This window comes from Centruroides vittatus, unplaced genomic scaffold (genome assembly GCF_030686945.1).
Source record: "Centruroides vittatus isolate TY-2023 unplaced genomic scaffold, ASM3068694v2 contig_351, whole genome shotgun sequence".
NCBI lineage: Eukaryota > Metazoa > Arthropoda > Arachnida > Scorpiones > Buthidae > Centruroides > Centruroides vittatus.
The window spans coordinates 947,117-968,900 of NW_027122174.1; the positions used below are offsets into that span (position 1 = coordinate 947,117).

A 21,784-nucleotide genomic window follows, 5' to 3' on the forward strand; every position below is an offset into this window, starting at 1 on the left:
TTAGATGACTGAGGCAGTAAAGGTGTCAACCTGTTATTTTGGGGGACCTGGATTGACAACTCCAAATTTTTCAGAGTGGGTTGTACTAGTATACATTTGTGAAGTCAAATGAGTTATCATTCACTGCCATTGTTCTAACTTTTGTTGAACATTTTGATCGATCTGTTTATAAAATGCAGTTTCTAGAGCTGCTGCTAGTGGAGTAGTATCTAAATTGTTTTTTCTCAAATCATTTCATATAGGCAGTTATTTGTATCATCTTTCCTTTTAGTTCATAATTTGTATACTCAGGCAAATTTAGAAATAGCATTATCATATGCCATTTTCTTTCATGAAATGAATTCTTTCCTTCGCAAATTTTGAATTGATGAGTTTCATTTCCAATATAGACCATATGCGTTGAATGAAATTAGTACTTTATGACTATCTAGTTACTTGTGTAACTCATTTGATTTTACAAACATTCCCTTAGGCATGTTAGCCCCATTCCTCACCATCTAGCCTAATTAATAAACAGTTCTCTTAATTCTGTGTTTGGTTTGACCTGATTAAGGTTAATTCAGATGGAAAATTATGCTAATATTCACTTTATTGTAAATGATCAAATATTTTACAAGTATTTATCTAGCAATATGGATTTTATATTGGACTCTTAATAAATAAATAAAATTAAACTAAAATAGTTACAGAAAGACTCCAGTTTCTTAATCAGTCAACAATTGTAGAATTATTCTATGAAAGTCAAAATGTCTTCATAATTCAATCTTAATTTAAACTGCATATCAGGCAAACATTTTTAATGATCAGTTAGTTATTCTGTAAGATTCAAGATGATTCAACTTATATAATCAAAACTTTAAAATTTTAAATTGAGTATTGTTTTAGAACATAGAAATTGTTTTATATATAAAATTTATCAGAAGAGATGAATGTAGGAGGATAATAGATTTCCATCAGTCATTTGTATTTTATGCATGTGTTTAATTTGCAAAATGTGAAAATTTTACACTGCCCATTTCTGGGAGATTACATGAGAGAAATCAGATGACCACATAGTAAAATATTATCGTACCACTTTGACGATCCAGATTTGAATCCATTTCAGATTCTCATAATTTATTTTGGCCAGTATGGGTTTTGGTATAATTTTGAATCTCTCATTCATGCTGTTGACCTTATTGTGGTCCACTCAATGGATACAACTGATACATCATATTAAGTAATCCACTCTAATCTTACTGAAAAGTAGCTTTTTCATAAGATTGTTTACATGCTCAAATATTTATATCCATCCTTATTCTTATACATTGCAAGCCATAAACACAACTCTGGTTAACAATTTTTTTTAGTATGTTTATATTAAGAATATTAAACAATTTTCATTGTTAATTTATAAAATCAATATTTACTAAGGATGTACCGATAAGAAGAATGGCCAATTACCAATTAATTGGTCACGCATTATTGGCCAGTACCAATTAATTGGCCAATTAGTGTTAATAATTTATTGTATTAATAGGTAATTATATTATGATTATTATCACATGAAATTATATATTCTTAATAAAAATATAAAATTTCATATGATAAAAATAATTTTATAACAATTTGTTATAAAAATAATTTTCAATATGAAGCTATTTTTTTTCTAATAAACAACAACTAACCCGTTACATATAAAGATCAACAACTGCCGAATTATCGGGCTAGCAAATGGCTATAGTAATATTAATAATTAAAGTTAATTTGCTACTAGAGTTAGGCGTTAGGCGCCATCTCTTGCTAAATTTAATAATTAGAATTTTTAATTAAATAATTTTAAATAAATTTAGGCCTAACTGGAAGAAAGCCGCTTCGGGCCGATTCTTTTCTTCCAGTTAGGCCTAAATTTATTTAAATTATTTAATTAAAAATTCTAATTATTAAATTTAGCAAGAGATGGCGCCTAACGCCTAACTCTAGTAGCAAATTAACTTTAATTATTAATATTACTATAGCCATTTGCTAGCCCGATAATTCGGCAGTTGTTGATCTCTATTTTTTTTCTTTTACTGTGGAAGCTAGCAACCAAGAAACCACCTCATCTTCAATAATTCACATAATAGAGACTCTGAAATTATTCTTATTATCAAAAGCAAAGAACAGTAGTTCCTTTAGTGGCATTAATACCACTATAGGACTAGAAAATTCAATAAAAATAGATTTTCAGCATATATAGAAAACAAGTCTTTATGCTTGTCATCTTTATTAGATTCAAGATTCAAAATAAACTTGCAAAAAAAGACATGGTAGAGGAAATAAAAAGATGGACAATCGATAGCTTAGATAATGTTGATAATTCAAAATCTCAAGAAGAATTAAATCCTGAGGCTTCCATTTCTAGAGATGATCGAGATGGAGTTCTAAGTTTTTCTAATTTATTTGATGAATTAGCTTCTGGTAAACGAAAAAATGAATAAGTGCATGTTTTTAAAAAGGAAGAAAAAACCAACAAATGTTTCAATCAAGAATTAGAAAAATATTTACATTTACCTCTTATACAAAGTGATCCATTTTTGTGGTGAAGTTCAAAAGAACTTTTTCCTAATTTTAGCAAAATAGCTATGAAATATCTAAGTGCCCCGGCATCTTCCATTGAAAGTGAAAGAATTTTTGGCACGGGAGGTAACAATTTATGAGCCGGCAAGAAATAGGCTATGCCCCGAAAATGATGAAATTCTCATGTTTTTGCATCACAATTTAAGGGTTTTAAAGTTTGAATATTAAATTTTTATTGGTTTTATATATTTAAAGTTTAAGCTTTAAATAAAAGAGAGAGCTTTGAATAGGTTATATTATACCTTACATTATTTGTTTTATCAATGCATATTATAACTTAAAATTTTTTTAATATTCAGTTTGTCATGTGATATATAATAAGTATATAACAGAAATTTATTATTTTTTATTACTAGCCTTATACGTGACATTCTAACAAAAATATTAAAATGCAAAATTAGCCGATTGTTCAAACCGATCAATCGGTGAAATGGCCGATTACCAATTACTTACCGATTAATCGGTGCATCCTTAGTATTTACATTATTATTGGAATTATCTGTATTTTAAGTATAGAATTGTTGCACTATTTCACAATTGGTATCATTTGATGGGTAATAGAGTAATTTTCAGTAATACCTCAGTACAGATGAATAATTATTTTAATAAACTAATAAAATTTTTGTTTACAAAGTAAGTAATGTAAAGTAAGTGAGAGACAAGAATATAATTGTTACATGAAGGAAGTATTATACAGTGAGAAGAAATCACTGGAATATTTGATTATACTCACTAAAAAGTTTGGTGGCTCTTAAAAAGTCAAGCTGTTTATCATTTTCCAAATAATCAATCTTCTTTACACACCGGAAATTCATACAAAAAATACACTTACGTAAGAACCAGATAACCGGAGTGGTTGATATTAGGGTTGCAAACGTTTTTGTAGCCCCGTCTGGGCTCTTCTTCAAGCTTTGTAGTAATAAATCATGGACATTAAGAATATTTGGAAAATATTCTTAATGTCCATTTTCAGAACCTATTAAAAAGAAAAGAAGAGCAAATAACATTAAAAATCAAATTTTGTTTAATAATATCAATGTCTGATTATACAAACGTATGGTATAATGATAAATAGTATCATAATCAGTTCCAACAACTCTCTTAATGATTGAATGTGTTAATTGAAGAGTATTCTCGGCATTGTAAATTCCTTCAATTTTGATACTACTTTTACGTTATGATACTGTAATCTGACAGTAATTTTTATGTAATACTTTTTCTTACATTCTTAACTTTTTTAGCAAACACCATTTTAGACCTGAGATTATTATACATAGAGCCAGGATACTAATTAGTTACATGAGCACAATTAAAAAGTAATCTACAACAAAAACTGTTGCTAAGATAGCTATGTTTGTCTCTCTGTTGCCGGAGATTATTTAAATTTAAAGCTATACAAGACAATAATTGCTGAAACAAAGGGCTGTTAAACTGAAAATGATTTGTATTACATAGATATCTTTGAAAATTTCCAAAGATTGACATTAAGTGATTTAAAGCAAATCTTAAATTTTTTAATTGTACAGCACACAATTATATACAGGTTGTTTTTCATTTGATTGGACATTTATAGTTTTAAAAAAAATACTTTTTAATTATGTTATTTTGTTAAAATCGTTATTATCAATAATTTAGAAAGTAAGTTGTTCTCTCAAGAGAAAAAAAATTGTTAAACATCTAAGTTCTGATATAAGTTATTACTTATATTTATTTACTTAAAAAAGTAGCATTGAAGTTTATCATAAATTTTGTACAAGTTTATTCCACTTTCAAATGAAATGAATACAAAAAATTCAATGCTATATTGGCCACTACTATGTCATAATTGTAATTCAATTGCTATTCCTCTTTCCTAATTACAGCATGTTCAAAAACATGCTTTAAGAAAGAAGGTCAATTACTTTTTTTTTCCATAATAGTGAGATTGGAAATACTTAATAACTATAAATCAAAATAAAATTTAACCATTCAATTTTCTAAATATTTATTTATTTATTGTAAAGTTGAGAAATTTAATGGGGAAAATTGAAGTTGCTTTAAATTTAAAATCAATTTAACATTAGCCTACAGGATAAAGATTGGGAAATATACAAGTTTTTAATAATCTATATATATAAAATTACTTGTCTTGACTGACTGATTGATTCATCATCATCCAGAGCAAACTGCTGAACCTAAAGTGGTGAAATTTGGTACACAGTTAGGGTACATCATGGAAACGCACACTAAGAGGGGATTTTTCGAAATTCCCTGCGGGGGGAGAGCATTAAGGCTTAACCGGAAGAATGGCTTCTACTTTACTATTTTAGATGCAATTTTTTGTTTTCAACTAAGTTTTAGTAGGGTACACCATGGGAATGCACACTAAGAAGGGATTTTTTGAAATTTGCCCACGGGGGAGAGGGAGAGCATTAAGGCTTAACCAGGAGAACGGCTTCTACTGTACTATTTCAGATGCAACTTTTTGTTTCTGATGGTAATAACTTAAATTCCAAACATACAATATTTATGTATTATGATTTTTTAACCAAATGTTCGAACCATTTAAATTCAAATTTGTTATTACATATTTATTCGATTATAGTGTGGCCGTCGGCCATGATATTGTATATTTATATATTTTATTTGAATTAATCTTAGCCTTTCTTCCTGTTTCTTTGTTCTGAATTCCTTCTAGAACTTTCCTGTCTAACACTTTTGCCTTTGGGTAGGATTATCTTTTCCACGAAAATAAGTAGAACAAAAGACGGTGTAGGGCCCTGGGGCCAAACAGACAGAGAAACAGTCACTTTTGGTGAGAACCTTGAAGAAATAGGGAGGGGAAAAAAGTGCTCCAGACATCAAGAAGGACAATCTGAGACTGAGAGGTGCCGAAAAAGTTCGAAAGAAAAAATAGACTATGGACAGAAAACCTTGAGGACAAACGACGAAGTCAGGAATAGACAAAAGGTCTACAAGAAGAGGGTCATGAATAAAGGAGAGATTCAAAGTGGTGTTCTATCCAAGAGCATGTTGCTACGAAAAACCCTGGGTGTTTCTATTCCTTTCCTATCCCTTTTGCTTTTTTTCCATTTTTCTTAATTGTAAGGTAAGTTATAAGTTAGTATAAGCTGATACGACTCGTGTTTGATTGTCACGCGTGTGAGAATTTTATATATTTAGATTGTTATAAATTAAATAATTACTATGGTGTCTGAAATAATGTCAACCATGATTTTACTTTGTTAATTTTTTAAAAAATATTATTGTGATAGTGGCAAAACACCAGAGGATGTTTTACCATTTTTGCATGTTTGTTGTGGAGGCAGTTGCCTAAAAGGGAAGGTTGTCTCCATAATTTTTGTAATTTCCAATGGACTACTGATGGTGTGCAACGACAAAGGTTTTATCTTCGTGAATGCTCCATATTTTTACATTTTATTATTTATTTAAATTTAGGGCGTTTCAGATAACGTCATTTATGTTTCAAAAAAAAAATTAAACTCAGATTTATCGTATCTCAAAATCCCATAATATTTGAAACTTGAATTTAGGTGCATTAGCAGTCCATAGTTTTGAAACAAACAAAAATCAGTAATTTTACCAAATTAGTAACAACTAATAATTGAGAACCTTAATGAAGTACTGAGGGAGGGTTATTTCTATCAAATTGTAAAATCCGAGCGGGCAAAGCCGTGGGTAACAGTTAGTTTCTTTATAAAAATGTTCTGGATGATAAAATTTAGCAAGAAAGAAGGTCAAATAAGACAAGAATAATGTAGTTTTAGTTTGCTTATTAAAAGCAAAACTTAAGAATATGATTAAAATGCTAGATAAGAATTTATGTATTCAATAACTTTTTATGTAGTTTTTTTCATTAACGGTCACTGTGTATGACACTAATGGACTCTTAAGCTTGATGACAAATCATGAATCTAAGGATATATTTAGTAAAGTACTTTTGCAAGTGCAGTCTTAGGAAAATCAGTTCAAATCTAAAGACAGTCAAGAAAAATTTAATTAATTCTGTAGATTGAATATGAAGATTCTTCCTGTTTTCTTTTATTGTCTCTGCTCCCAGTATTTATTCTTTTTCTATCTTTTTTGTTGCAATTCTGACTAAACAATGTGTTGCTGTTGTCATTCAGCATATCAGCGGTTAAAAAAAAATGGAATTTTTTTGTGCTGTGGAAAATATGTTATCATCATATAGTTTATAACTTTATCTGAATATCTAAGTAATAGGATTGAATGCAGTGATCGAATGAATTTATATTATAGTAACTGAGCTACTTAATTATTTGTTTATTGATAGTTTTACTTCTCATTTGTTAAAATCCTACAAAGAATGGATTTTATAGTTCAGTTTTTAATGATCCTACAGCAGGGGTTGGCAACCTTTTTGTTCCCAAGGATGCAATAAAAACTTTAAAAACCATCAAGGGCACATAGTTTAATCTTTAAAAAAAATCACAATGTTGTAATAAATAAACAAAATAATTGTTTTCAAATATATATATTTATACAAAATAAAGATTATACATGCATGTAATATTATATTATAAAACACCTCTCTCATTTTTTCTAGCATATTTTTAATTTAAATGAACTAACATTTTTAGCTATTTCAGCTAGAAAAAGCAAGAAAGGTGTTTTGTAATATAATATTATCAAGAAGTTCTAGCTTACAGCACATGGAATACATGTGTGTAATAGCTAAAAAATTAAAATTAAAAGTACATACATAAAATAACACAAAATCAAATTAAATAAAATTGCAAGTATATTTATTTGCATTTGCATGACTATGGTTCTAGAGGGTGCATCTGAAATGTATCACAGGCACTGCATTGTTGACCCTTGATTTACAGAAATAATTTATACTTGAACATCTGGGAATCTTTGTACAGACAAATAAGTTTAATACCATAAATCCATTAAAAGTCTGACAGATGTTTTAATTGTGAATAATTTCTGCAATATATCCAATAAACAAACTGTGTTTTCTTATTAAATAGAATTTTGCTTAAGTTTGAAAATAAGTTATTATTTCTTGTCCAAGATTGGTGCTCTTTCTATTTTCATATCTATAGCCAAATGTATCTAAAGGCCAAATTATTTATGGACTAGAATTAAGATGATGATTAATTCATTAAAGTATGGAATTTGACCTAACTGACCTTTGGACAGTTAAGTTCTTAGATTAATAATTAGAAATAAAGTTGAATTTTAATTAAATGATTTATTAGAAAATTCTGAAGAAAAGACTTACTTGGAGCAAGACTAGAACCTGTAATGCTCTTTTCATATCAAAAATAATGGAGAAATTGAAAACTATTACATACAAAATCCTAATAAAATTGTTTTTGTTGTTTTTCTGATCTAATAAAATTATTAGTGACTAGATGCAGGATTTTATAAAAATTATACTTAAAACTAAATTATCAAATAAATATAATATATTGAAGATAAAGTATCTTGCATTGTTAAATTTTACATCTGGTCAAAGAAAATTCAAACAAAAGACAGATTTATAATGAACAATCTTCATAAATTCAGATTATAGTTTTCAATAATTTATTATTTCAACATAGTGAATGGAAAACTCTTAACCAATTGACACTTGTGAAATATGGAGACATTTTTATGATGCAAATAAATAATATTTTTTTATAAATAATTTGAGAACTGTTATCTTCAAAGAAGATATTTGTTTAATCATATGTTAATCCTTCGGTACAGCCATACCCCATTTCTTGCTGCCTCACATACTTTAGATAAATACATTTTGTCTTACATTACTTCATCACTTTATCTCATTCACTGTTAGCCTTTTTTCATTTTTTTACTGCCTTGCTGAGTATGTTTCAAACTGTTACCTTTTATAGTTGAAATGCTTGTTCTTGTGTTTGTATGCATTAGTATAAGGTTCTAAGAATATTACCAGAAAGAAGCAGTTGAAATTTAAATCATTGTCTGTCTGTCATGAATTATATATGGATAATATTAGATGATGATGTATGTAATTCTATAACCTTTGTAAATTAGTACAGTGTCTGATCTATAATAATAATAATAATTTTATCTGCATATCCTCCTATCTCAGTTATAGTGTATATATTTAAATATAGTTCTGTTAGGAATTAAAGTTTATTTTTGATTTAAGCTATGCCTTTAATCTACACAAATACATTTTCTACAATGCATGAGTAGAAATGATATGTTTCATTACTTAATAATGTGGAATAATTTATATCTGTCATCAGTAATTATGTCATTTAATTAATAAATGTTTAGTATATACTTCTGTATATATTTCTGTTATCTGCAATTTTTTGTTGATGGTTTAAGTTTGAACTGAAATTATGAATTCTTTCATTTTGCAGAATAAATTTTTTTTGAACAAGTTAGGAGCATAAAGTTTCTGTATCTAATGTATGATGTCAAAGGCTTCGATGATATTTTAGAGTCTGATATTTTCATGTATTTTTGAGGTAATGCATTTAATAGAGTCTCATTACAGGGACATCCAAAAAAAAAAGATTTCTACCATTTTAAATTACTGTAATTATGTTAATTATTACTTGAGAAGTATGCAATGTACTGTACATCAATTGATAGAGTAAATGTCTGAGTTTCACTTACTATTTGCATTGAAATGTCTTTTTATTTGCTGTCCCTCAGAGGTGTCAGAAACAAAAATGGTGACTCTGCTTCGTCTGTGTCAAATGCAGAACATAGCTTGCAAAGTCATCATAATCAGTCATCTTTGTGCAGCTTGATTTTCAATGATTTTTTTGCATTTTGTAGATTTCAAAGCAATCCACCATGTAAGGCAAACATTCTTGTTTCACAGTGATGACTGATTCCAACTTTTCAAACTGCAGAACACAAAATACCTTCTTTATTGCAGAGTTGTCATTTTCATTTATGGTTCTTCTAGAGACAATAGGCAATAGGTAGATGAAACTCATATATTTACTCTATTGATCGATGTGTAATATATTGCATACTTTTCAGGTAATACATATATAATTACTGTCAGTTAAAATGGTAGCTTTTATTTAGATTTGTGTAATTTGAGACATTTTTACAATTTCTTGTGATAATTTTAAGTCTAAAAACACCTCTTAATATATTCTTGCTATTCTCCTATGTTATTTTAAGGAACTTTTTTTTTTTTTTTTTTTTTTTTTTTTGGATTTAAAATTAGTGGTGTTTCTATACTGAAGAATAAATGAAGTGTATTTGGTATATGAATGAAAATAGTTTTGCTTTTTCAAAAACTGACTATTTTTTGTAATGTTTCATAATATTCATTTTCCCAAAAGATGCTTAGATGTGATTTCTTGGCAAGCAGAGATTTCTTAGGACTCATTTTTGTGAATTATGTATGCCATTCAGATTATTTGCAAGTTACAGTTTTTTGAAAAAAATATACAATTGTTTCTAACTGTTTGAAAGATTCTAAGACTCATTGTATGATATCTACTAAATTTAGAAATAAATTTAAATCATATTACAATTAAACATTTAATTTCATACATATTTTTCTATACAATAATAACTTGTTTAGTTGTTGCACTATGCTGATTGATTTGAATCAGTCAGCACAATGCAATAATTAAATGTTAAATTTAGTATTGTAAAGAACAATAAACTCATTCTATGTAACAATAAAAGTAAAAATGTAATTAAATTTCTATGAAGCACATTTGTCTGGCATAATCATTCTAAAATCACTTTTATAATAGGAATAAAGTGAATTAATAATAAATTAATAAAATAAGTTCTACACAAGGATTACAATATTCCCTCAATATAAAACTGATGTTTTGAAGAGGTTTGTCCCTCATTATGTTTCTATGAATTTTTCCGTTAATAAAATACCATAATTAATTAATTAAATCACAATCATTGCATTAAGAATTCAGTTAATGTGACTGGTAAGAATAAAAAAAAAAAATAGTTTTCTGATTACAATATACTGGTCTATTGCCCGGTAGGGGTCATATCATTTGACAATTTTTAGGGGTTGCTGCATGTCACCTCGACCTACATTTTAAATATTAATTTATATCTTAACAGTTTTACTTTTTTTCAATTTTTTTTAATATATTATTTCTTATTCTGTTTAGTAATTAAATAAATGTATATGTTAACTTTGAAAGCCTTAGTTAATTATTTATTAACATTTGAATTAACATATTAAATTTTGAAGGAAATTTTTATAAGTATTTGAAAAATCCTAACTATTTGAAAAAACATAGAACAATTAGTGATGATAAAAGTTATTTTTATCATAGAAAAGGTATGTCACTTTATGATTTAAAAAAATTATATTTATTACATTTACGTTACATTAATAATACAAATTTACGCAGACGTCAAGGGTCGCTGTGGGTCACCATGACCCCAAAGAGCCATTATCTTTTAATGCATTCTGCAAAACTGAGTAATGGCCATACGTTCCGATAATAACTTAGAATGTAGGAAGCTACTGTGAGTCACATCAGTAAAACAAAATTATTAATGATTTAGCAAATCATAACATAAGGTGTGCGGGTCAGAATGGGACATGTGATTTCTCCCGGGATAGTTAAAGTATACCCCTTTAGACTATTCTGGAGACAAAACTATTAAGGAGAGATTGATAAAATTTTCTAGGTACTTTATCTCGACATGGGAAAACTATGGACAGTTTTTAAAATAGTTACAATTTTCACCACTAAAGGTATGTTCTATAACAACATAAACATTATATACCGTATTTTACGGACTATAAGACGCATTTTTTTCTTCGAAAAATTGCCTCCAAAATTCATGTGCATCTTATACTTGAAATTAATATAAAAATGTCCAGTGTTTGATTTAAAATTCCTGCCAGTCTTAAAAATGGCCATATATTTGATGCTTGGGAAACCTATCTCTATCTGGTAACATTGAATTCAACTGGCAGTAGCAGTGTCGTGGTCCGGAATCGTGAGACGGGCGATTCCTGCCTTTTTATTTGTAACGTATTTCTGTAAATTCAAATCGATAGCCGTTGGAGAGGAGTCCGTTGGAGAGCGACCGATAGAACGACGGTTAGGATAACGGCCATTGGGTTTAAATCAAAGAGCGGCGATTGGTCGACGAAAGCGTATGTTGGGCCGGAGACTTCGTAGCGCTGATTGGAGGATGGTCGTGGACTCCAACCAGTATAAAAGGAGCAAGTTTTGGCGGGAGAAAGATTCCCTTTTGAAAAGCCTGGAAAATGTGAGGCTCCCGCCAGTGAACTTGAATTGAAAGTGATTTGTGTTATCGGTAACAGTACAATATTTTTGTTAGTAGCTAGTTTCGTAATGGAAAAAAATAAAAGGTACCGGTGTTCATATAATGCGGGCTATAAATTGAAAGTAATAGCATATGCAGAAGAACATGGAAACAGAGCAGCTGAACAGCGTTTTGGCCCTCCACCAACAGAAAAAACCATTCGCGATTGGTGAGCTAGTAAAGAACTGAAAAAAATGAGGAAGACTAAATGTGCAAATAGAGGATTGAATGTAAAATGGCCAAAACTAGAAGATGACGTATTGAACTGGATTCAAAGACACCGTCAAAATGGCATTGGAATTAATACAAAAATGATTCAAATATACGCTCGTAAGCTAGCACTACAGTGGGACTTAACAGACTTTAAGGGTGGAATTGGTTGGTGCTACAGGTTTATGAAGTGTCATGGACTTAGCATGCAAACCAAAGCCAAAATATCTCAGAAGATGCCACAAGAGTATGAAGAGAAAATATTATCATTCCATCGCTTTATTATTCAACATCGAAAGAAAACCAGTGTGGAACTAAGCCAAATAGCGAATATGGACGAAACTCCTCTGACATTTGATGTGCCGAGTAACAGAACTGTTGCCATGAAAGGTGCTAAAACTGTAAATATAAAAACAAGTGGACATGAAAAAATGCACTACACTGTTGTCCTTTCATGTTGTGCTGACGGTACTAAACTTAATCCAATGATCGTTTTCAAGTGCAAAACAATGCCAAAACCTTCTGAAATACCGCCAGGTGTTGTTCACGTACATGACAAGGGTTGGATGGATGAGGCTGGTATGAAATTATGGATTAACAGAGTGTGGGAGAGAAGGAAAGGTGCTTTATTGAAGAAGAGTTCTCTTCTTGTACTAGATCAGTTTAGTAGTCATTTGAAAAATTCTGTGAAAGAGAAATTCAGACAGGGAAATACAGAGCTTGCTGTTATTCCGGGAGGACTTACTTCACAATTGCAACCTCTTGATGTCTCGATAAATAAATCATTTAAAGTGTATATGAGAGAGGAATGGAACAAATGGATGATGGATAAAACCCAACATGAATTCACGCCGAAGGGAGCTTTAAAACGACCTACAATCAAACAAGTGTGTCAGTGGATAAAACAGTCGTGGTCTAGAGTGAGAGAAGACATTATTGTTAAATCTTTTAAGAAGTGCGGCATAAGTAACGCTCTCGATGGCAGTGAGGACCATCTTATATATGAAGAGGACAACGATGACGACGAAGAGGAAGAAGAAGAAAGTTCAGATAACAATTATCAGGGATTTTAAAGGTCAGTTCGGTTTTATAAACTAAGAATTTTTTTTAGTCTGGCCTTGCAATCTAATAATAAAAATGGTAAAAATATTATTTTTAAAAAAAATTGCTTTCTGTATTTTTTTTTCTGTGGACCACCAGTAATGTTACATTGGCCCTGGTTGAGAACCACCGATCTATCTGAACTCAATCTTGTGACTTCTGCTTACAGTGCTAATTTGAAAAGCAAGAACAAACATAGGATTGCAGATTTATTAGAATGGAGGAAACAAATTAAAGGGGTAGGGCATTCATTATTTGTGACATGCTGCACTTAGTTGTTGCTAATGTGATAATGCAATTGCAATATGTCACCAAGAATGATGGAAAACATGCCAAATGGTTTCTTTGAAGCTGTTCCAACAGTGGCACTGTCTATAAACCCCTGACAACAGAAATTGTAACTATTTTACTCACTAAATAGTCCCATATCAAGATAATCATGTCTACAAAATTTTATCAATCTAGATCTAATAGCTTTATGTCCAGTGTAATCTGAAATGGTATACTTTAATTATAGCCACCCTGTACCTGTACATACATAAGTGATATTACCTAGGCTTACTTGCAGTCTTGGGAACTGCTTCTCTTTATTACCATTATAGTTTTATATCAACTTATAACAGGATTTGGTTATAACTTGATTATCTGAATATCTAAAAGAATTTTTGTACTGTACTGCATAAATAATGTTAAGAATGTATAATATGTATTAACTTTATTAATTCATTATGTTTTAAAACAAAATAATTTTTTTCTTTGTTGGAACATATAATAGCAAAATGCAAAAATAAACAAATAAAAGCTTACAGCAGTTGAAAACGTTTTTACGTAATTAAAAATAGTGCTGGAACGTAAAAAAAAGGTTGTTGTTTTATCGAATAGCAAAATGAACAAAACTGATCTATGTCAAGTATGGACCAGATTACTGAGAAAATATTTTGTTCATTTTTATCAATGATGCAAGTTTTTCGTGTAATGTTTCTTTTGACAAAAACTCTGAATAATTATTGTTATGATTATGTGTTATAATGATATAAAACAATAGATCTCTACTTTCATTTCATAACTTAATTTTATAAAATTTTTGTTTGTAGGTATTTAGAATAAATTAAAATTATTCTTATTACTAAATGAGAATAAAAAGTTTGTTTTACTGTTTCAATATTGAAACAGCGAAACAAACTTTTTGAAGGAAATGATTGAAACAGTAAATTGAATGATCATTGTTAGTATATCCTATCATTGTTTAGATACATTCAAATTGTGTTGTGTTATGTTATGCCAGATTAGATTCATATTTAACTGCCCATAACATTTTAATTCTATATAAAGTTGCATATATTTCTTATTAGGAACTGCTTATGCTTTTAGTTTTTTATTTCTTCAATTCAGAAAACTGTTATATACACACTCTAGATATTATTGATCATGTATTATGTAACTCATTTTTCTTGTGTTCAATTACAAATATTTTTTGCATCACTATAGTTATTTAAGTTAAAGAATTCATTAGCCTCTTTAATAAATGGAATTTGTGTGAAAAAGTTAGAAATTTAAAAAGGAATGGATTTGATTATGGTTATAAAATGTGACTGCATCTTTATTGATTGATTTTATTATTTATCTTCATTGATTGTAGATAAACAAATAAATTGCTGCTGATTTCAGGAAGCCACAAGGATTAATTAAAATGTTTTCAGTCAAAATCTGACCATTCTTGGCATACAATTTAACAGTTTAGAATACAGGTATGCCTCACTTTACGGCCAAGTTCCGTTCCGACGACTACGTCGTTAAGCGAATTGGTCGATAAGCGAGGAGCTTGCGCTAGGAATATTGGATTGTTGTAAAATTATACAAATTATGCAACAAACTTCAAATTTATTCATAAAAAGACTATTATAGTACGCTATTAGCTTATTATAGTATGCGCAAGCCTATTATAGTAAGCTTAGTGCGCATGTCACCATTTCCCACTGACCGACACTCAAGCTGAGAAAGGGGATTCCCTTAATTGCAGGTCGAAACTCGATTGGTCGTAACAATGGATTGCTGGATAACAGTGTTTAAAGGAATGATTATGGAGCATGTGCAATACAACTATGGAATGGGTGCACGTGATAGTGTTCGGAAGAAATTCATATCGAATGTTTATTCAAACAGTAATGGCCTATTCGGTAAAGCCTGAGGAAGAGCCCAGGAGGGACAACGAAAACGTTTGCGATTCTAAAAATAGAACAACTCCAGTTAACAGGTTTAAAGAGTATAGTTATATAACATGAAATTAGCTAAGATAAAATAACAGTTATTACTGCTAGAATTTGATTATTCCTAGCAGTAACAATGTGCCAAAATATGGCACTTCATTTACAGATATTATTGTTTAATGCTATTAACAAAAATTGATAGGAGAATGAAAATTTAACTGCTTCTTTCTTTATTAATAGCAACAGGATATAAAAAGAGAATACAAGGATGTTGTTTTATATTGTCTATGAATGTGGTCACTGACAGGAATTAATACAAGAATTTTCTTTAATTCTATAAATAGGTGGATTAAAATCTATGCATGGAACAAGTAAATCTGTATCTGTCCTTTTTTTCTGTAATGTGCAGATAATATGCGCATTGGTTAGAATATTTAAAAACAATGTTTATCTAATGCTTATCAAAAAATTACCAGAACATTATATCAGACTAATGTTTTTGAGTTAGTCTACAGCTCTTAATTAGGTTTACAAATCTAATGAGGGAATGCTGGTGTTTTAAAATGTTTTAATATTTAAGTTTAAATCTGATGAGCTATAAACTAACTCAAACATTAGTTTAGTGAAATTTTTGTGCTGGATATCTAAAAGAAAAAGGTTGTGTTATTCATTCTAATGCTTATATTTATAGGAAATTCATAGAGTGGCTTATCAGTGAAGAATGTTATTCAAGAAGGAAAATTTGGTTTTGTTGTTATTGTCTTACATTCAAACAGCATTCTCTGTATCTTATTTATCACTAAATCTTATTTGATAGTTCGAATTAATTTAGGAATATTTTGTGAAATAATTCATTATTATAAATCCTTTTATAAGTGTAAGCATTTCATTCAGTGTAAAATTATTAACAAAATTAAATTTCATAATCTTTATTTTTCCTTTTATATCTTTGTATACTTGAACAAGTAGAAATATACTTTACAAAAGTTTATAATAATGTATTAAAAGGAATAAAAATTCTATTTACTTGACTATGTTTCTGTTGAAGTTTGAATGAATTAAATGAAAGGCAATTGTGATTTTATGTTGTAAGTAGTAATTATTATTTTATTTGTATTTTGTTAGTAAAATTGTTTACTTATAATAGTTAGGAATTCATATATAGTAGAACTCCAGTTATCCAAGATAATGTAGACTGTCTAATAACCGAAGCTTAGCTAATATGGATGGCCACAGTCATTTCAATTTAAAAAAATATGAATATAAAAGATTTATGTAGTGTATCATTTTTAAGCTTTTTTATACCTTAATGACTTTAATCATATGCAAAAACATTTTTTACATCATTTATTACAGAGCTAATTAAATAAATGACACTTCCGTGTTGCGGCATTACTAATTTCTAAACATTGACGTGAAGTGTACTATATGTTCATTACAGAGCTAATATCTACAATAGTTTAAGAATGAAAATGTGTATATTATTACAGCTATATTTTAATATGAATGATTTGTTTCAGATTTAAATTGGAATGATAGAGTTCAGAAACAAATCATTTTGTTATAAACTTTCTTTTATGAATTACAGTATAAGAAAAGTAGTGTATTTGCTTACAGGTTTGCCTTGGATAGAGCAAAACCACATAAAATCAGGGTTCTATTGTATGTCCTCTTTAAAATGATCAAAATGTTATTAGTCTGATGTAATTACAGCAAAATAAAAATCATGAAATTGTGAAGAAAGTTAGATCTCATTGATACATTTGTTGTGATTTTTTGTAAGTCATAATAGTTATTGCTAAATATCTTGTTTGTGAAAATACAGCAAATTTTATTAGCATCATTAAGGTGATTTTATTAACATTGGTGATTCAAATGTTTACATGTACGAATGGAACAATATTAAAAAAAAAAAACTTTGTTGATTGTCATTTAGTGCACTTTTTAGAAAAATTATCATTGAATAAACAACAGCATATTTCCTATTAAATGAAAAATTATTTCCATTTTAGTCCTAATCACATTATAATTTTCTTTTTACAGTGTATTATTATTTTTCAGATATAGATTAAAAAGTTAAATAAGATAAAATTTGTAAGCAGTTATTATTTTATTTTGCTTCAGAGCAATTTGGAGTTTTTAAATTTTGAATTCAGTTTGGAATCATTTCAGGAAAAGATTTGCCACTGCTGTACTATGCTGTATTATGACCATTAAAAAGTTTCTTAAAGTGTAGGAAGATTATTCCATGTAGTAACTAATGTGTTTTGGTTTTTTGTACCTATCTATTTTTAGATCAAGATCTTGAATTTTCTACTTTTTTTCAGTTTATATTTAGTTTTCTAACAACACAACAGTATATGCTAGCAAAGTTTATTCATTTGTAATGTAATAATTTCATGCATGCAACTATTTTTTATTCTATCCGATCAATTTTATGATGGTTTATTTCTTAAAATATAAACTATTTGATATTTTTTTATGATTTATTTGTATATTTTGTGTATATATCAAGCATGGGCAACCTTACTATAATAAAGATCTTTACAAAATAATTGTGATATCACGTTGGACCAAAACACTAAAAACATCAGATTTCACGTAAATTATACATAATATATAACCACAGTGGCCAAACTGTGGTTTGCAATCTGCATGCAGCTCTTCTAGACACTTAGATTGTGGCAACCATATAGTTACACAATTTCTTCCTATAAACTTGAGATGTGCTACTTAGAGTTGTGTATATTGTATATCTATATGGAAATCACAATAAGAGGTAAAAGAGTGAAATTTGGCCACTGTGGATAGAAAAGGTTGAATTATAAGCAATAAAATTATATCAATTTCATTTATTTAAAATAATCAACTAAATACTTAAAATATATACAGGAAATCCTCAGTTCAAAATTCAATGGACGAAATAATCCCAACTTTGAGTTATAGCGTTTCGAATTATCTGAGATTTATATTTTTTTGCACAATATGCCAAATATCATGCAATCAGTGTAATTTATTAACCAAATAGAATACAGATACATATACAGAATGCTACTTTTGTTAATTAATAATAATAATAATAATGTACCCACACAAAAACAACTTCATCAACTCCTACAAATTGCACATTCATACTCTAAGGACATACAGATGGAGTTTGGTCTAGACCAGCGGTTCCCAACCAGTGGTCCAGACCACCGCGGTTCCCAACCATGGTCCGCGAAAGATTTAAAACTTTTATTCATTTTAAATTATTATTCCCACATTGATACAAACTGAATTTAATTTTTACTAAAAATGTTATGTTTTCTATTATAATAGTACTGTTAAAGCATGTTACTCGAGTTTAACGATTACTTATGTTAAAAGCTTTGATTAAAGTTTATTTTTAGATTGACACAGTTTATTTTTCTTAAACCTTCTGGTCCCTGCTAACAACAATGAAATCAAAGTGGTCCGTGGTCAAAAAAAGGTTGGGAACCGCTGGTCTAGACTAAAGTGACCAGATATGTTAGGTTGAGATGCGGGATGCTTCTGTGTTGTGGGAGGTAAAAATGGGGTGGACCTCCAACATATATATATATAATAATGAAAACTAATTCATTAATAAATAATTTAGTAGAAAAATATATAAATACATAAATGCATAAATAAACTTAAAAATAACTCTTTATAGAAAAAAAAATTATTATTGTTATTTTTTTTTTTCCACAACTTAATGGCATTGTTTGTATATCTGTCATGGTATGCCTAGAAAGGCCACTAGGGGCACTCCTAGATATTATTTAAATTAATAATAAATTATAATACATCAAGAGCTTGCAAACATTCACAAATTATTAGACATCCACAAACTATACTACAAATACATTCCACAGACAGTATTGGAAAACAACATGCACAAAATGTGCTATGACAGAGCCATAATTACAGATAAAACAATTTACCACAACAGACCTGACATCACACTCATTGACAAACAATAAAATCATATACATTATAGACATATCCATTCCAAACACTCACAATATGTACTGAAAAAATCAGCAAGTACACAGAACTCTCCCAGGAAATAAGGCATCTGTAGAGGATGGATAGGGTCCTTATTACACCTGTCGGTATGACAGGTGTAATAACTACACAAAATCCTGGAAACATTTAAGTTGAATAGAAACACATACATCACCCTACAGAAGGCCACTATATTGAATACATAACATATTGTTAGGAAATTCCTGAATAGAGACACACACACTGACACACTTATTTAATTTCTGTCTTGTTATGGTTGCTATGCCTTGACTCTGGCCCGGCATAGTACACAGCAACTGGTATGAACTAAGTATAACCTGCTAAACGTAACATAGTAATAATATAAATGTGAAGGTAAATGGCACATGTCTGATGAGAACCTCACTGGTTTTATAAAAAAAATAAAACAGATTCCTTAAAATGTAGCCCAAAAACTAATAAGTTGCCCAAATTTAATAGCCTAGAGCTTTACAGATATCTCAATCTGTTATTGATAGCCCAATCTTACAATCTCAAAAACCATTTATTTTTGAGATAAGAAAAATAAAGAGTATTTCATGGGTAAGGTGACACCGAAAAACGTGTTACTGTAAAAGCAATACCATGTTGGCCAGATTAGAGTTGTTCTTGGTCTATTGTTCTCTTACAGCATGATGGCATGCGAATCTAAACAAACAAATTAACATATGCATATCACAGTTAAGACAGAATTTTCACTTCAAATTTTGAACTAACCAAATTCCTTAACATGTAAATCTTTATCCCTGGCTGGAACAAAAGTACAGTTATGAACTAAAGGGATTTCAAACTATCCGAGTTCAAATTAACATGGATTTCCTGTATATATATATATACACACACTAGTTTACTGCAATTTAATTAATTAAACTCATTAATTACATGAGGCCAAGGTCCTTCAAGGACTATGAGGGCCAGAGAGGAGGAGAAGAAGAAGAAGAATTACAATTGGCAGTTTGCTTACATTGTCAAGTCTACTAATTCATAAGGGAATTTTTATTATGGATAACTAATCTACATTTCTTGCATATGTAACCATGCAAATTTTGTTTACTGAGCATGAAGACTTATTTTAAATTACTTATGATGTAAATCCATTTAAGAATCTTGATAGTATGTGCCATAGAAAAAGTCACAGGTCACAGATTGTTTGTGTTTGGTCTAAGTGATTGTTACAAAAGCATTTATAATTACTGTTATGATGTTTGGTTTGAAAGCACATAATTGGTAATACAGTTACCTTTGCAAATTATGTAACTTTGTTCATTTTAATATGTTTTATTTTCAATATTTTATACATATTTATATATTTATTTTCATTTCTAAAATTGTTTTATTTAATTTTTACATAGCAAAAAATGGATAATAGAGAATATAGATGTCCTGAAGAATTTGCATCTGATGTTCGATTAATATTTACAAATTGTTACAAGTATAATCCACCAGATCATGATGTGGTTGCAATGGCAAGAAAATTACAGGTAAAACTATGCATATAAGTTTGCATTATTAATTTATTACATTTTTGATATTTTTATTAAAATTGAAATTTTTACATGGGTAATTCAATAAATAATCACAAACTAGATTAAGAGGAAAAAATAGATGTTAATTTCTGCTAATACATATATTTACATACAAATCTTTGGACTGATGACAGAGCCACTGTCAGACTTTGTTCTCCGTCTTCTCATTGCTTTGGAAAACACCCTTCTTATTAAACTTTTATCAGGAGAATGCTTTTGCAGTCTTAGAAGTCAGTCAGCATGAGTTTGATGTTGGGAGGTGTCTTGATTATTTTGACTACAGGCAAGCTTGTGTGCTTCCACATCATGAATGCATGTTTTGACTCTGGATGAGAATGGCTCGTGACTCGAACCCATGACTCGTTGCCAGTAACAATCTTCAGTATTAAGAGCCTGGCAATAGACTATCCAAACTAAAAGGTTGAACATCAGTATGTTTTCAATTAGCTCCTGGTGTGAAAAAGAGCAAGTGAAGATGTCATTTGCATAGTCTTTATTTGTGAACTTCAGTGTCCTAGATTTTAAATGCCATCATACTATTGTCTTCTGTATTGTAACATGCCAAATTTTCCATGTAGACATCCATACTGTACTGCAATACTGTTTTGTTTTTGGGGTAAACTCTTTTTGAACCCATATTTCACACACCTAATAATGAATGATCATACATAATGCTATGTGTCAACTCAATGGAACATGTAATTTCTACTGCTGCACTGTATCATTTTTTCAATTATTTATTTATTTATTTATATCAGTTGAATCAAAAAGGGTTGTCTTGGTCTTTCTATATGGAGT

The 21,784-nt window shown here is 29.3% G+C and overlaps 1 protein-coding gene across 6 annotated transcripts in view; it reads left to right on the forward strand.

Moving 5' to 3' along the window:
• LOC136974593 (bromodomain-containing protein 3-like) overlaps positions 1-21,784 on the forward strand; it is a 129,670-nt gene that overhangs the window by 68,547 nt on the left and 39,339 nt on the right. For all 6 annotated transcript variants that reach the window (XM_067269517.1, XM_067269520.1, XM_067269522.1 and 3 more), the window contains one exon: positions 20,813-20,941. In XM_067269517.1, coding sequence (XP_067125618.1) covers positions 20,813-20,941 — 129 coding nt within the window. The remainder of the gene's footprint in view (positions 1-20,812; positions 20,942-21,784) is intronic.